This window comes from Pelodiscus sinensis, chromosome 12 (assembly GCF_049634645.1).
Source record: "Pelodiscus sinensis isolate JC-2024 chromosome 12, ASM4963464v1, whole genome shotgun sequence".
NCBI lineage: Eukaryota > Metazoa > Chordata > Testudines > Trionychidae > Pelodiscus > Pelodiscus sinensis.
The window spans coordinates 47488200-47505720 of record NC_134722.1 but is presented as its reverse complement, the minus strand read 5'-3'; the positions used below and the strand labels follow the sequence as shown (position 1 = coordinate 47505720).

Here is a 17521-nt window from a genome sequence, read left to right as displayed (position 1 = left end):
TTGGACCTCCCTGGTCCGGCACCCTCGGCCTGACTGGTCCCGGATGAGGGATTTTGCTAGACCAGGAAGGTCAATTCTGGCCCACCCCTTGCAGTCCCCTTCCCCACCCTTTTGCCCCACCGGGCATCCCAGCTCCCCTGAGCAGTCTATGTGGGCCGTACGCTGGGCTTCCCACCCAGCCCCCTCCTCATTCTGCCATCTGCCACCACTGAGAACAGCCTCTCTCCATCCTCTTTGGAACCCCCCTTCAGGTAGCTGAAGGCTGCTATCAAATCCTCCCTCACTCTGCTCTTCTGCAGACTAAACAAGCCCAAATCCCTCAGCCTCTCCTCACAAGTCATGTGCTCCAGCCCCTAATCAGGCTGTGGTCCAGTGCCTCGCCTTAATTTGGTTTTAATTAAACCAAAGATTGCTAGCTAATCGTTCCCGAGTGCTTGTTTTTGTGCAGCAGCTGTCCCGACCATCCTGCACACTGTGCTGCAGCACTTCCAGGGCTGTCCCATCCGGGCCAGCCACATGTGGAAGTGATTTTCTCTCATTTCATTTGGTGGAGCAGCACTTTTCTCTGTGAGCTGCGTGATTCGCAGGCTTGTGGCTGCATGCCGGCTGAGGCGGGGGTGGAGCAGGGTTGTGGTAGCACATTGGACCAGCCCTTCTCTGGTGCTCCACTGAGTTTTGCAGCATGTAAACAAAACAGTCATAGGCCAGGTCTTCACTAAAGGGGAAGGTCGAGCTAAGATACGCAACTCCAGCTATGTTAATTACGTAGCTGGAGCTGACGTACCTTCATTCGAGTTTCCATGCGGTCTTCACAGCAGGAGGTCAACGGGAGCAAATGCTCCCTTTGGCTTCCCTTCATCCTCGTGAGGAGCAGGCATACCAGTGCTGATGAGGGCACCCTCTGAGTTTGATTTAGTAGGGCTTTACTAGACCTGCTCAATCAAACTCCAAAAGATCGATGGCGGCAGTATCGACCTTCTCAGTGTGATGTTTGAGGTTATAGTGTGTGCTGGCTGTGTTGTTATTGTTGGGCAGTTGTGCTGATTTGTGCTGGGAGATTTGTGAGAATGGTGAAGGTGATTCTGCGTGCTGTCCTAAGTGACTGTGCATGTTTGGGATTCCTGTGCTGCTGGCCTGGGTGGGTGGTTGCGTTAATTTGGATCAGAAGGCTTTGTGCGAGGAGATTTGTGCTGAATTGTGTGGGTGGCAGTTGGGGGCGTGGATGCAGCAGTTGGGCCAAATAATCTGCTGTCTGTGGCATCTCCCTCATACAACCAATGAAATTGTTGTGTGCAAGTTAGCTGTGGGCCACAGTGGTGAAGCACTCTTGGCACGGCATAGATATGTTAGTTACTGCCACTGTATGCTCCCTGGGCATAAACGGGGCCCCTTTACAGACCATCAAGGCCAACAAGAGAGCTCTCAGCCAAACTATAGGACTCCCGATCCTTTCCTGAGGAGACTTGTAAGGAGATGCTGTAGCCGGTTGGATTTTTTCCCCTCCTCGCCAGCACGCTTGTGTCCTCGTTTGATTTCCTCCCATTCCCGTTAACGATAACCTTACACCTGTTCCCACCTCTGGACTTCAGCCCCATGCGTGATGCGCCAGGAGTCTCCATCCCCAAGGCCTCCTGGTACCAAGGCGAAGGAGACATTCCTGTTTGTGAGCAGCCTCCAGCGAGGGAAGTGAAACTTCACGGATATCAGCTCGGCGGCACCGCCAAGGCAGTGCATAAACTTTCAGTCAGACCCGCCTAAAGATGTTTGCTTAACATCTTTTCGCCAGAAGCATTGTCCCCTTTCAGCACGTTTTACGCCACAGGGATCAGCGTGTGCTAAGAAAGGGAGGAGACCCCATCAGCAAAATGGCTGAGCAGGGCCAGAAACTTTATCTTCGCATCAGCAAGCACTTATATCAATCAAGATTTGCGTTCCGTGATCAGACGCATTTCCCTGGCGCTGAAAGGCAGGAACGAGTTCCAGCGGCTAGAAGCTGGAGCCAGACAGAGAGGGCGAGAAGTCACTGGAACGAACTACCAAGAAAAGTGATTGAGCCTCCATCTCTTGAAATCCTCAGACTAGATATCTTTCTGGAAGCCCTGTCGGAGTACACAGGTGCCGGGGTGGGAAGGGAAGGGGTCTGAAATACAGGTCAAATCAGATGATCTGACAGGCCCTTCTTTGGCCCTAAACTCTGAACCATTCTGACATACTGATGCAATGTCACAATGCTGTAGTATCAATGTCACAACATCCTACAGCAATGCCCTGGTCATGTTCCACTAACTCTATGGAGGGAGCTGCTTGAGCACTGAGCCATGCTGTGTCACCCCAACAGGACCTATGGTCTCTAGTCAGGGTCACCCAACTTTGCAGCTAACACCTGACCCTAGAGTGCTCTGAACCTCTGGCCACGAGGATGGGAGCTCTCAAAAACAGGGGAGCTGCTGGGTGCAGAGAGCTCTCTGGATAACCTGCCCATGAACACATAATGGGACAAAATCCTTTGTTGGAATTTTTCATGACTTCTGTGGAGAGAGGGTTATAAAATCATGACAGAGGTGGAGAAAGTGAATAAGGAAAAGTTATTTACTTTCTTCCATAACATAATAACTAGAGGTCACCACATGAAACGAATAGGGAGCAGGTTTAAAACAAACCAAAGGAAGTTTTTCTTCACACAACACATAGGCAACCTGTGGAACTCCTTGCCAGAGGATGTTGTGAAGGCCAGGGACTTCATTTTTGAACCCTGTTGAACTAGATAAATTCATGGAGATTAGGTCCATCACTGCCTATTAGCCAGGACAGACAGGGATGGTGGCCCTAGCTTCTGTGTGTGAGAGGCTGGGAATCAGTGACAGGGGAGGGGGTCACTTGATGATTCCCTGTTCTCTTCACTCCCTCTGGGGCACCGGGCATTGGCCACAGTGGGCAGCCAGGGCCCTGGGCTAGAAGGACCTTTGGTCTGACCCCGTCTGGCCGCTCTTTATGTTCTAACTTGCTGGGAAAGAAAGACGTTGAGTGTCGTGAACACAAGCTCTCCTCCTCCCAAGGCCCACTGCTCAGCACTTACACGAATGGGACAACAACTTTTCCCGTGCTCAACCACAGCCTTGGAAACATGTGCCCATACGCCAGCTAACTCAGTGATACAATGAGCAGATCCCTTTCCCTGCACTCCTGCTTAGAAAGGAGTACATAGGGCCCCAGAGAGACACCCTTTGTAGCCTTTCCAGAACAAAAGCAACCGTCCGCATCAAAGAAGGGTGGAGGCTTAAGGAGTGGTTTCTAAAAGGCAGCATTGTGCACAGGAGGGAGGGAGGCCAAGCCGTGGGTGGGGAGGGAGCTCAGACACCAAGAAGAATCCGTTCACAGGCATGTTCCCTTTCCTCCGCGGACGGGGCGGCACGCCAGGCCCCGGAGAGCATAAGAAGCAGCTTGTTCCGAAGGGAACCGGAGAGGCAGCAGAACTTTGAAGGAGCCCCCGGCCATTCACAATGTGCCGTGCTCCCGGGGCACTGCGATGGGGGAGACCTGGCGCTGTGGGAATGCCCGCGAGTGGCGGGCGCGCGGCCAATGGAGAAGCACGCTGACAAATGGCGGTGAACGCGCGCTTGGCTATATCCTGCTGGGAAATTCCCCTCTGCCTTTCCCAGGGCACCCCCCGGCAGGGCTGGCTGGTGAGGAAAGACGCGGGGGGGGCGCCACTGGCCATGTGACTCCTCCCCACACCACCTGGGGGAGGGCCAGGACAACGCCCCCTCTTTCCAAGGCCCCACCCCTGCTCCACCTCTTCCCACCCCCATCCCGCACCTGCGCCCCCCGGGGACTAGAGGGGGCTCTGGCACCCACAACAAGGGTCTCCCCCCCAATTGCCGGAGGCCGTGTGGGGAAGCGGAGAGACATGGTTCAGTGCCCCGGCACCTGGCTGCGTCACTCTGCTTCTCGCCAGTGACTGTGGGGGGGACGTCCCTCCCCTCCCCCAAGTGACACAGCCAGGGGGGCCGAGCAGAGTCTCATTGCTCCGCTTACACCCACAGCTGCCGGGCACCAGGCCTCCCCACTAGTCCTGGGGCCACGCAGAGGCACAGCCTCTTGCCCCTCCTGCCTGTGCCATTTGGTGGGTAGGTGCCTCTAGGCCCCCCCCCCCTCACACACACACACACACACACACGTTGCAGTGTCCACAAGCCTAACCTCAGGCCCCCAGTCAATAAGGTTTTCCTGGGCAGGATACAAACGCTTCCCAGAAATCCCAGCAGAGCAGATGTGAGATTACTCCGTCCCACGGAAATCTTCCAACGTTTCCCAGCACACTGTTCTCAGTCCCACTCCACTGAGCTCAGGGGTAGGGATGTTAACAGGCGGTCACAATGGTAACCATGAAAATCTCAGCTGTTACTCGGTTACAGGCGCTTAAATAAACGGATCCCATTAACCAATAAGCAGCAGCTTAGTGGTTAATCGATAAATCGGTTGAGCACTACCATTCGTAGTCAGGGGAAATCTGCTGGTCTCAGTGAGAGGACATGATTAGGAGGCTGGAGCACTTGACCTACGAGGAGACTGAGGGATTTGGGCTTGTTTAGAGAAGAGTGAGGGGGGATTTGAGAGCAGCCTTCAACTCCCTGAAGGGGGTTCCAAAGAAGACGGAGAGAGGCTGTTCTCAGTGGTGATGGATGGCACAGCAAGGAGCAATGGTCTCAAGTTGTGGTGGGAGAGGTCTAGGTTGGATAGTAGGACAAACCATTTCCATAGGCGGGTGGGAAGCGCTGGGCTGGGTTCCCTAGGGCGGGGGTGGAATCTCCATCCCTAGAGGTGCTTAAGTCCTGGCTTGACCAAGCCCTGGCTGGGCTGATTGAGTTGGGGTTGGTCCTGTCTTGGGCAGGGGGCTGGACTTGATGACCTTCTGAGGCCTCTTCCAGCCTTAGGATTCTATGATTCTATGGTATTTTGGCTCTGGGCACCAATGCATTATACCTGGCCAGTGATGCTCGCAGGTTGTGCAAATGCAAGCATTCAGACCGGTGGTGGATTCTCAGCATTCACGTGGTGCCTGTGACGATTCTGCCTGGAAAAGACTGGCCATCATCGGATCCTTTAGTCCAGCACCGATCTATGCGTTCCATACTAGCCAGCTACCAAACTGCCCAATGGCAGTGCCCAGCGATCCCTGCTGTCTTCTTCTGGCAGCTCGTCTTGCCTCTCCCTGCTGCTGCTTTGCCAGGAGCGTCTCTCAGCAGGGGCTGTGTGATTCACAATTCCTGGGAAATCTGACAAAGCGGGTTTTTGCCCACGAAAGCGGGTGCCGAAATCAAGGTTAGTCTCCCAGGTGCCCCGGGCCCCCCGTTGTGTTTGCGGATACCGACTCACATGGCGGCCCCTCTGATGCTCGCAGGAAAGGAGAGCCAGCCGATACATTATCAGGGCTCCCTACAAGACCAAATAAGCAACCTCCGTTCTGGGCCGCATTAGCAGGCGTGTTGTGAGCCAGACATGAGGAGCCATTCTTCCGCTCTGCTCTGCGCTGGTCAGGCCTCAGCTGGAGTCTTGTGTCCACTTTTCGGGAAAGCTGTGGAGACATTGGAGGGGGTCCAGAGAAGAGCAACAATGATAAAAGCCCTAGAAACCATGTCCTGTGAGGGAAGACTGAAGGAATTGGGCTTGTTTCGTTTAGAAAAGAGCAGACGGAGCGGGGACATGAGAGCAGTTTTTCAAGTATCTAAAAAGGTGTCACAGGGAGGAGGGAGAAAAATTGTCCTATCCTCAGAGGTTAGTAACAAGCAGCAAGGGGCTTACATTGCAGTAAGGGAGGTTCAGGTTGGACATTAGGAAAAACTTCCTGCCTGTCAGGGTGGTCAAACACTGGAATAAGGTGCCCAGGGAGGCTGTGGAGTCTCCATCCCTGGAGATATTGAAGAGCAGGTTGGACAGACACCTGCCAGGGATGGTCAGACGGTGCTGGGTCCTGCCGTGAGGGCAGGGGACTGGACTCGATGACCTCTCCAGGTCCCTTCCAGTTCTAGGATTCTAAGGAGGTAAGGGAAGCTGCCGCTAACTGGTGTGCCCGCCCTGGGGGAGGTCAGATGGAGAGGCTGGTTTTGCGACCTTGTACAGACTCTGGGGAAAACCGGCACTTCTGTGGCAGCTTCATTCAAATGTTAAACTAGAGGGTTTTAATTAGTTCAATGAGGAAATGATTAATCTAATCAGGCCAGCAGCCTTGTGTTTGTGACTCGGCCGATGATCTCATTAGCGCTGTGCCTGGGATCACCGCTGCCATAGCCAATTCAGCGTTATGCCGGCGTTATGTGGTCTGCGGGGTGTTTTAGGCCCCAGCCTTGTGCTGGCTGCTCCAAGCCCCATTTGCCACGTTGTCAGGGAGCAGCTGGAGGTCTTGGCTTTGGGGCAGGGCCAGCTGGGATGGGTGGCGGCTGGCGCACCCCGTGGGATGTGCCATAATTATCTTCCCCGGGTGTTTGCACTGAAACGCCCAGCGGTGAAATAGTTAACAATGCTCAGTATTTGCAGCCTGCTGGTTTGGACGGGAGGGACCGGCAGGAGGAGGTGGCTGGGCAGGTCACCCCTGCGGGTTACTGTTTCAAGCCGACTGCCGACTCCGACAGATGTCGTTGTATCAGCCCCCCAGGGAGCGGCCCTGGGTTTGCTCCCAAACATGAGGGCTAGGAACAAACGTAGGCTCCGATTCTGGGGAGCATCGGCAGCAAGGGCAGGGCCAGCGGTGGGGTTTGGGGTCCCCATCATCTAGCACAGGGGTGAGGAACCTTTTTTAGGTTGGGGGCTGCTGACCCACAGGAAAATCTGTTGGGGGCTGCACACAAGTGAGGAGCAACCCCACCCCCACGCACATCCCCCTCACATACCAGAGCCATGGGGCGGCGGGGGGGGGAGCTAGTAGATTTTGTGGCCCCCAGACACTCTGGGGTGAGGAGTTCAGTGTGTGGGCGGGGAGTGGGGGTGCAGGGTCTGGGTGGGAGTGGGCTGCAGAGCTGAAGCACCAGCTCCCCAATGCGGGAGGAGGAGCCCCAAGCCCCGGGGGCCGGATCCAGGCAAGCGGGGGGCTGGATCCGGCCCTTGGGCCATAGGTTCCCCACCCCGATCTACCATGACATGACCCGGTCACAGCGGGCGAGCCTGCCTTTGGCTACTGGCCTGCAGTTTGGGCACCCGCTTGGCCCAGGCCATTTCATTTCCTCTCGGGGGCCTTATCTGGGGCCATCGGTGAGCCCCGTTTCACAATGACCTTCATCTCTTCCCTCAGCGAGAGGCTGCCCGGGCAGCACTCTTCCCTCTGCCGGGGACAGGCGCCCACCCAACGCTTGTCCTCCCAGACGTGGGAAGGACACTTCTCCAGCGCTTGGAGTCAGGGCTGTAACGCAGCAGGCACAGACGTCAGGCTAAAATACCCGGCCGGGGCGCCGGCGTGCAGGGCTGCGGCCTACGAGGAGAGGAGCCCTCTCCCTTCCTTGGATTCCAAACACACGAGAAAGGCGCAAACGCACTCCCTGGGCTTAGAGGAGCTGGTTTGCTTCCTCCTAGCACCCCAACGAGGCAAGGAGGCAGGGCAGAGCTGTCTCCACACCCTCACACAGTCTGCCACTAGAGCTGCGTAGGCACGGAGAAGGGAGTGCCCTAGCTGTCTTTCCTGAGGGTCTTCCGAGGGCAGCATCTCTCCTCTTGGTCTCCCTCTCCACATGGTACCTCCAAACTGAAACGGAGTCCTTCCTGCCGCATGAAATGCTGGGTGTGGTAGAGGACAGAGAAAGTTTGGTGGTCTCAGCCGAGACTTTGGCCGACGTGTTCACATCACATAGCGAGTTTTGAAACTATGCAGAGCTGCCGTGCACGTGTGTTAGGGTTGCCAGTGTGGGGTGGACATATTCCTGGAGGTTGCACTGCATGACACAAATCTTTCACTACAGATGAATCTCTAATCCCTGAAGACTCCAGGACAATCCTGGAAGGCTGGCCACTCTGGTGCGTAGATGTATCCTGACCTTAAAGGCCTAAAGAGTGAAAGGTGTTGAAAAACGTTCTCACTGTCTAAGGCCAGGTCTACACTACGTGAGAAAGTCAACCTACGACATGAAACTCCAGCTACGAGAATAGCTTAGCTGTAGTCCACGTACCTTCAGTTGAATTTCTCCCATCGACCTCCTTTACGACCCCGTGGAGTACCGGGATCAAAAGGGATGCCATCAACGATCGATTTAGCGGGTCCTTACTAGACGCACTAAATCGAACGCCAGAAGATCGATCCTTGCAGCGTCAATCTTGGGGTAAGTGTAGACAAGCCCTAACATGAAACAGCAATAGGAAGGTTCAGGGTTAATTTTCTCAGTCCTAAAGTGCAGAGGCAATTTGCTTATCCTGGTCTCAGCAAACAGGCACAAGGTGCAGCGGAGGAAAGGTGGGTGAACACACCCCTCTTTCATTACCAGGGGCTGCTTTGGCTGGCAAATTAACCACAACACCTGCGGCTTCGCACTCCTCAGGGATGCCATCTGATTGGATTTTTTCTTTCTAGCCAAGGCAGGCTTGGCTAACTATGACACGGAGTCAAGGAAAAGCTAAGAGTGAGAGAGACATTTCACCTTGCTGCTGGCTGCCTCCGCAAGCTGTTTGGAATGATAGGCTCTCCAACTTTTTGGCCCACAGCCCTCCTCGCTCAACGCAGACCTCTCCATGGACCGCCAGCCAAGCCCCCGTGACAAAAAGGGTGCAGGAGGGGGTGGGGGTCTGGCTAGGAAGGAGGGTGCAGGAGTGGGCAAGGGGAGATGGGGAAGGACAGGGCCACGCCAGCTTCTGGCTCTGTGGGAATCCTCCCCAAAGAAGATAAAGCCATTTCTACATTCCCTGCCCTGTGCCCCACCTGAATGGCATAGATTGGGCAGAGAATTTCGCCCTCTGCATTTGTGCTTCTGCTTCAGCTTGGCACAGCAGGCAGCCCCCAGGCCCTCCTTACTGGAAGGGAAACACTGCCTATAACTGATTCATTAGCTGCTCCTAGGCAGACTCCGCGCCCTCCGCCCATTGAGTAGAAGTCACTTGGTCATCCCAGATCGGAGCACGAGTTCAAGGAGAGACTAAATGTGTTTACATGGGGACACGTCTCCGAGGGGCAGCCACGTTAGTCTGTATCTGCAAAACCAGCGAGGAGTCCTGGGGCACCTTACAGAGAGAGGCTATGTCTAGACTGCAGGCTTTTTTCGGAAGAAGCTTTTCCGGAAGAGATCTTCCAAAAAAATGTCCACATTGCCAAAGTGCATCGAAAAAGCCACTGCTTTTTCGACCGAGTAGCCACACTGAAAGGACGCTACCTCGCATTTCAGCTGCGATTACTATGGACGGAGTGGCCATCAGGGCACCTGGGCTTTTTCCTCTTTCCTCTTCTTCTGAAAGAACTCCCTCTTCCCCGTCCACACACGCCTTTTTCTGAAAGAGCTCTTTCGGAAAAAGGCTTCTTCCTCGTAGAAAGAGGATTACCAACGCCGGAAAAAACCCTCTGTTCTTTCGATTGACTTTCAGAAGAGCGCGATTGCAATGTGGATCGTACTCAGGTTTTGTCGGATAAACGGCCGTTTTTCCGACAAAACTCTGTAGTGTGGACGTCTCCGAAGAGATTGATTTGGGCAACCCATGAAAGCTGATGCCCAAATAAGTTTGTTCGTCTTTAAGGTGCTGGTTTCGTGGTGTTTACATGGGGAACGCTGCAGAAATAACTCGGGTAAACCACACTAAAAGCAGGCAGAGACCTTTCCCTGGGCAAACTTGAGGAAGGCCACAGAACAGGGCCTCTCTCTCAGAAGGAAGCTTTTGGGTTCAATCGTGTCATTTTGGCAAGATGGCAGAATAAGCCTGCCACTGACGGCGCACGAGAGGTCGGGTTGGATAATCACAGAGGCATCTTCTGGCCTTAAAAGCTCTCCCTTTCTTTCACTTTCACACTCCCACATTCACCAGCAAGTGGTTGGAAGGGGTAGAGCACACCTGTTTGGATTTCCTTTTCCAGTGCCTGCTGCTTCCTGGCATCCCCCATTTGTCCAGCTACACGCCTGTGCCGCTACCGCTCCTCTCTCCCGCGCCCCGCAGGGAACAGCCACAGTTTTCAAAAGGGGCTCGGGTTCCTGTGGGCTCAGCACACTGTCAGAATCAGGCCCCTTTTAAGGCCTCCCACATTGGACCCCAAAGTCACTTGGAAAACCATGACTTGCAGCACAGGCGGAAATAGGCGTGTCTATGTCACAAGCCAGGATCAGGCCCCCTTCTGCCCAGCACGGCATACACACAAGTGGGAGACAGGCCCTGCCCCAGACAAGTCTGCAGCTGGAACAGAAGCGACAGACAAAGAGCAGGAGGGAAAACACAGGCCCAGCAAGTGGAAGTGAGTTGACCGTAGTCACATGAGTAGTCAGTGGCAGAGCCAGGACTAGGAATCAGGGTTACGAACCCTCTGGACGATACGTTCTTTTACCCTATGTTGTGTGGCTTTTTTACCTACATTAGCAGAGCTGGCGTGCAGACATGCGTTTGCCATGTACAACTCCAGTGCCTCACAAAACCAATGCACAACAATTGCTTTACAAGCCCATGGGCCAATAAAAAGATATTACTTCACCCACCTGGACTCTTTACGAGCACGGACATTTTAGTCATGCTGGGGAAAAAACCAGGGTGCCAGCGTTTTCAGTCCCTGGGCTCCCTGATGCTCAGTGTGGGAACACAACGGACCAACACACAACCTAGAAGACTGTAGAAATATTGAAAACTCCAGCAGCCCTGCTGTGAGCAGGACTATTCCAGGGGAAAGTGCACAAGACCTCCTGGAGGGAACACACTCCTGCCCTGTGTAGGACACAGGCCTCTAGTGTCTCACTTTCGCACTCGCTCCCCTCACTGGCTTCCTAGCCATCTGCCGGCACTTGAAAATGTCCACTCTTGCATTTCATGGTGGCACCAGAGAGACTCCTTCCTTCATCACTTCCAGCCTTTCTGATGCATTCATTCATCTGCTCACAGTGTCCTTACTATGGCCTTGTCTAGACTTACTCTCTAGAGATCGCTCTTCCGGGGTTTGATTTAGCGGGCCTAGTAAAGACCCACTAAATTGACTGCTGATGGCACCCCCATCAACCCTAGTACTCCACAGGATCGGAAGGAGTTGACGGGAGCGTTTCTCCTGTCAACCTCCCATAATGGGGATGCTGTAGAGTAGACATTCGACTTGAGGTACGTCGACTCCGGCTACGCTATTCTCGTCGCTGGAGTTGCGTCTCTTATATCGACTTTCTCCCTAAGTGTACACCTGGCCTCATTGTCACCACGCAACTTCCATTTGTAAATGGCGCATTCCCTCTCTTCTGCTCCACTTCTTTGGAGTTCCCTTCCCCTCGTCTGCTTATTTTCCTGAATTAGCTCCTTCTAAACCCCTTCTCCAAGCCTCTCTCTCTCTTCCTCCATAAGCACATCTCTCTTCCTCTTCACATGAGCCTGATGCCCCCCACTCTCCTTCTGGGTCACCGCTTGTTGGCTGATGCTAGTCACTGTTTGGGTGCGTCTACACTGCACCATTATTTCAAGATAACAACATGAGCGTCTACACAGCCATTCTGTTATTTCAATATAATTTCAAAGTAACCAACGGCCTATTCTGAAATCTGTAAACCTCATTCTACGAGGAAGAACGCCTCTTCCGAAATAGCTATTTGGAAATAAGGCGTGTGTAGATGCTCCACCGCTGCTATTTTGAAATAGCCCCTCACCTGGGCCATTAGAAGTCATTCCTCCCCAGTGCCTCCTGGGGCTCTAAATCGAAATAGCACGTCTACATTAGGGAAGCCAGCCTCAGACTCATTTTGTGGCTTCCCTGCAGCGTAGATGTGCTATTTTGAAAGAAGCTACTTCAGAATAACTATTCCAGAATAGCTTATTTCGAAATAGCCTTCGATTGCTGTCTCTCTGCTACTTTATTCCAAGGCTCTGGGTTGTGCGATGGCCACGTTGCTTCCTGAATTCCTCTGCTGTGTGCTGCAGCTGGGCTCCGAGGGGTACGCTAGGGTTGTGGTAGTGCACTGAACCCCTGGGAGATGCGCCATCTGGTAGAGATGCTTTTAAGGATGTTCATTTATTTAGCTCACCTGTTCAGAAGAGAAGTTCAGGAGTAATTCCAGGTCTGGACAGCCTGCCTGACAGGGAGAAACTAGGGATGTAGTTTCGCCAAGAGAAGATCAAGAGATGATCTACCAGAACCCAGGCGGGGAGAATTTATCTGAGAGCAGAAGGCTTCTTAATCTTGCAGACAGGGCAGAACAAGCTCCAGGGACTAGGAATGTAAAGAGATAACCGGTTAACTGATTACCCGCTAAGCATTCGCCTTTCCAGCATGCCTACTGAGGTAACCGGTTAACATTTTAAACGGGATTTTACATCCCTACCAGGGACTGACAATAAAAGCCAGGAAATTTCAAACAGGAAATAAGATGGAGGGATTGGGGGTTTTTTTCCAAGTCAATTATCAATTAGAACAAATTGCTGGGGGATGGTAAATTGGATGTCTTTCTAAAAGGCCTGCTACAGCACACCCATGAGTTACTGAGAAAAATGCAGAAATAAGTGGGTGACATTCTATAGCCTCTGGTATGCAAGAGGTCAGACTAGATGAACATAATGGCTCCTTCTGACCATAAAGTCTATGAATCTCTTCAACCGCAGCTCCCGACCCTGTAGCACTGAGGCCTGACTTGGAGAAACGGTAGAACGTCGCCGTTGGCCCACCCCGCCGTTGAAAGGCACCTGCGGGTCGGGTACGTGGGACCGTCACTGAACTCAGGGAACTGAGCCCACAAATGGTGCGTGGATGGCTCTGACCATCGTGCCTTTCGGTTCATTTTTCAGGAGGACGTGGGTCGGCCGTCACACGGTCTCGGCCGAGTGCGGGGCCAGAAAGGGTCTGAAGCGGCCATGGTAAGAAGCGGGCCCGTTCTCGTCTCCGGTGAGCGCTGAGGGGAGAGGTGTGTTCCCCTGGGACGGCGTTTGCCTTTCTCTGTGCTTCGGCGCCTCCCACGCCCGCTTTTAAGAACATTCTGTAATTTGCTTGTTTTTACAGGGCACGCGACATGTTGGAGGTCACAGTGTGCCTGCTCCCAGTTTGATTCCACCCTGGTTGGAAGGGCACTCCCGGTAGCACCTGTGCCCGAACACTGTCTGACAGGGCCGTCTCTAGGGGGGGGCGCAGGGCCTGGGGCAACCCCCCCTCAGGTGCAGGGCCTGGGGCAATACCCCCCAGTGCGGGTTCTGCCCCGCCCTACATGCCACTGCTCCCCCGTCTGCACCCCTTGCCTGAAGTCCCCTCCCTGGGATTATCAGGGGCCTGGCGTAGGGCAGTAGCAGGAGCCAGAGTGAGCCGTTGGCCTGCTCTGCTTTGCCCTAATGCCCATCTCGCTGTGCTCCACTTCACCGGGGCGTAGGCTGGGTTGCCCCTCTTGCCACCGCTGTGACGAAGTGGAGCAGAGGGGACCGGGAGATGGGGGTGGTGGTAGCCGAGCAAGTGGTTGGGTCACTCCGGCTCCTGCCGCGGTGGTCAGTGCAGGCCCAACGCCTGCTGCTGCTTCGTGCCAGGCCCCCCAGGTAACCCCTGGGCCACCACAGCACAGTTGGGGCAGACACCTCAGGGCCCCCAAACAGCGGGGGCTGGGGAGGCCGCTCCAAACCATCCTGTGGAGAGGACAGCTCTGCTTTCTGAATTGCACGCTCACGGGGTCAGGCCTGTGACCGCGAGGAGCTTCCAATGCTCAAAAGCTAGCATATCAGAGCAGCCAGAGGGAGAAACGTCCTACCACATCGTCCCGCTCCTCCCTGGGCCGGCACATCATGGAAATCAGGGAGAAGATGCGCTCGATTCTTAAACTAAGACAGACACTACAAAACGGTGGTAGACACACACACCAAACACAAAGCCAGAGAACATTCGGAAACAGCACCAAGAAATCCACCCCACCACCCCAAACCTGCCAGGTCAAACTCAATCCTCCGCCGGCGGAATACGCGCCCCTCGGGCAGGACTTTAGCATGGGGAGGGTTAACGTTATTATCGAATTGGGAATGCGCGCACTCCTGCCACCCATGAATCAAAGCTAATCCGAGAAGGAAACGCAAGGCCCAACGTTTTCCGAATGCCCTGGGGGATGGGGGAGATTGTCTTTGCATCCCGCTGAAACGAGAGCCGTCTGAAAACCCCCAAACTTCTCAGTGAAGCGTGCATGTACTTCCCAAGTAAGAACTTCAGAGGCCGGGAAGGAAAACTGACAGCAAAATGCACTCCCTAGCCGCAGCTCATCAGACACTCAGCTTTGCATTCGCAAGGGACGGAGCAGGGAAAGGAACGGCACTGACATCGGGGAAGCAAACAGAGAAATGACACAGAGTCTCAGCTCCAACCTCTAGTTCCCCCGGGGCGATCCCAGGAGATGTCTCCGTCCGGAGCATCTCTCCAGCGAATGTGGCCAGACTGCAGCTGTTACAGCTACAGACATGCTTGTGGCTTTTTAAAATGGATTCTTCCTGTTCAAATATGTGTTCACATAAAACAATCTCCAAAGAGCTAAACTGGCTTTAACAGGAGCAGCTCCGGCTCCCCTCCAAACCCTGGCAGCAGCTATACAAGCTGTTTACTGCGATCCACTTACCATGTTTCTAAACTCCGTTGCCCTCGCCCTCTCACTTCCAAACGCAGCCTTTTTTCTCTCTTTCTTCCATGATTTTCCCCACCGGCTCTTACTCTCTTCTTATAAATACGGGCAAACCGCTGAACCACTTTGCGCATGGAGCTGTAATCCAAACCCTGGCCCTCCCCACTCGGCAGTTCCAACTAAGCGAACTCATGACACAGCCATGAGAATGAGGTGGGGGACCCTGAAGGCTGCTGTGACTGCCAACAGGCTGCACTTTGTTTCACAGTCGGAGCTGTCGTAACCGGGACAAGTGCAGAAAGCGTGGGGTCCCATGCGCAGTGCTGTGCTCGGGACCCGACAAAACCAGCTGGGTGCAAGCGCCGTAAGACAGAGTCAACAAACCTCACGGTCCTGTTGTGCCGGAGAAGCCCTGCGCCACACACTTCTATTTTCGCTTAGCGGTTTCGTATGTCTGGGCTCTCGCAGGAGGCTTTCCCCTTAACACAAACATGCTAATTCAGAACGGCCCTACTCTCTTTTTACTGCAATAACATCTCAAGGAAGCACGGCATGAAGGGAGCTGGCCAATGTGCCCCGAAAGGAGGCAACACAGGCAAGATTTTCAACAAAACTCATTTTCCCTTTCAGGAATGTAAAGAAAAGTGGAATGTTTTCACCCAGAAGAGACCCCCCAAAAAAGCCCGAGGAAGTGCCATGGATTTCCAGTGTCTGCGCTCCCCAAAATGCACAGAAATAGTTCGCTTCACTGCCCTTAGCAAGGAAATCGAAAGGCGGTGACTGTGTCAGGCAATGGCCCCAAGTCACATTAATATCAAGCTGGGTATAAAGACCTTTTTCCCCCCAGGGAGGAAGTAATTTCGCCTGGCAAATTCCTCCGCCCCTTGTTTAATTGTTTAAAATGGCCAGTGGCCAGAGCGGCGAGGAAGGTCACTGAACAGGCAGGCCGTGGCCTACAGAAAAGACAATGGGAAAGCCAGAGGGGGTAGAGGGTGGGTGGAGGTTCAGGGACCTCAGTGCTTTTGGGGAGCCATCAGCTCACACGGGTGGAAAACAGAGCCATGGACATGAGGCCGCCACGCCCGGCACCGGGAATCACCGCGAAACCCATGTGGCAAGGAAAAACGACGACGCCCCGCGAAGCTCAGCGGTGGCTCAGGGCGTGGGAATGGCGTCAGGCCACACAGGGGAGAGCGGTGAAGCTGTTCCTCTTGCACTGGGACAGCAGATTCGGTAACTTGCTGCAGAAGGCCCTGGGCCAAAGGAACCAGAAGCCAGCCATCTTCCGTGGTCGAATCGAAACATCAGCATCTTCCCCCACTGCCTCAGTCAATAGGTCACGGCGCGTGCCGGCAGCCTTGGCGGGGGGTTGTCCGCACTTCACAGGAAGCTGGTGTGCTCTGGAGCTAGGCTGCTGTCCCACATCAAGCGGCAAAGGCAACCCAGGCTCAGCAGAGAAGAGGAGGAAGAGGGGAAAGGACTACCCGGGAGCCAGGAGAGACAGCCACTGCCGACAACCGGAATGGCTCCAAACACAGCCCTCTTTCCCCGTCAGCGAGATACCTGCCTCGGCCATGATGGAGAGACGGATTGAGGCTGAGGACTGGAGAGGAGAGGTGCTTCCCTTGCACTCCTGGGACACGTGCGTGCTATCGGGGCGGCACCTCAGCCTGCAGAGCCCCAGGACAGAAAGCGCCCACACTCGTGAAAACACACGGGAAGGGGGCTTGGTTCTCACGTGGTGCTTCCTCGGCACCCGGCAGGGAACCGCTGCGTCGGGGGGACCGCGACCCGCCTTTTGGAGCCAATGGGAGCAAGCCTAGCAGGCCAACAGATTTGGACTAGGAGGGCCTGTGCCAGGGCGCTGCACATAGCTGTGTAGACAGAGCTTTGCAGTTACAGATTGGGCTGGGCCGTGGGCTCTGCAGACTAGGGACAGGCTTCCCCATGCCCCGAGACCTCTCTTCCCTGGTACACGCTCTGGCTGTGCAACGTGTTTGGGGATGTAGCTGGATTTCAAAGTCCTGGGGCTGGCACGTTGCCGGAGCTCATGATCTGACTGTGTACATAGTTTGGCCAGGTTCGTCGACTTGGCTGCTGGCAGTCGGGCAAGGCTGACGTTTCTCTGCCAAATCCCAGTGGGTCTTTTCTTAGATTGTATCAAGAGGGAAAGATAGGCATAGCTCCTAAGGCAGGGCTACTCAACTTTGGAAGCCCCGAGGGGCCACAAAGATACCCACAGCACGTGCTGAGAGCCGCAACTTAAGTGTGGTTGCATAGACATGCAAATATATTTGCAAATAGCTTCTTTCACAGTGACAGGCATGAATACAAAATTGAGGCAAGACTACACAATACGCAGGCCCCATTTAAGCTACTTCTGCTAATATCAACACAATGCAATATTTACCCGATTTCCAGCCATCTGACAGCACCGTTAACGAGCAATGACAGTCCAGGAATGTAACTACTAAAACGCATCTCAACCAAAGACCATTATCTTGACGACTTTTTTGTTTTAGCTCCCACCCGTGGGCCGCAAACAGACAGGCCGCATGCGGCCTGTGGGCCATGTGTTGAGTAGCCCTGTTCTAGGAGAAGGCCTGGTCGACTCCCAGGCACGGTGCCCTTCTTATGGCACTCTTGTTTGGGAAGCAGCCTGTTCAGGGCAGGTTTTAGTCTGGCCTAGCACAGCCCGGCGGCTAATAAAATTATTTGAAAGGACCAGCAAATGCCCTCTCTGAGGAGGCCTCTGCCAGAAGTCATCTGTTCAACAAGGCAGGGGAAAGGCTGGAGGCCCTGGCTTATGT

General features: G+C 54.2%; 1 protein-coding gene across 3 annotated transcripts in view; it reads right to left on the bottom strand.

Annotated features, from left to right (window-relative positions):
- The window catches only part of PLEKHG4 (pleckstrin homology and RhoGEF domain containing G4), a 96745-nt gene extending 81656 nt beyond the window's left edge, over positions 1–15089 (bottom strand). Inside the window, exons 1-2 of one of the 3 annotated variants that reach the window (XM_075940575.1) lie at positions 14709–15089; positions 4984–5575 (exon numbers count right to left, since the gene is read on the bottom strand). In XM_075940575.1, the coding sequence (XP_075796690.1) occupies positions 4984–5022 (39 nt within the window). In that variant the 5' untranslated portion in view covers positions 5023–5575; positions 14709–15089. Of the gene's footprint in view, positions 1–4983; positions 5576–8153; positions 14679–14708 lie in introns of those variants that run through there. The other 2 variants (XM_075940573.1, XM_075940574.1) reach the window with 2 other exon arrangements.
- Positions 15090–17521: the final 2432 nt, after the last annotated feature.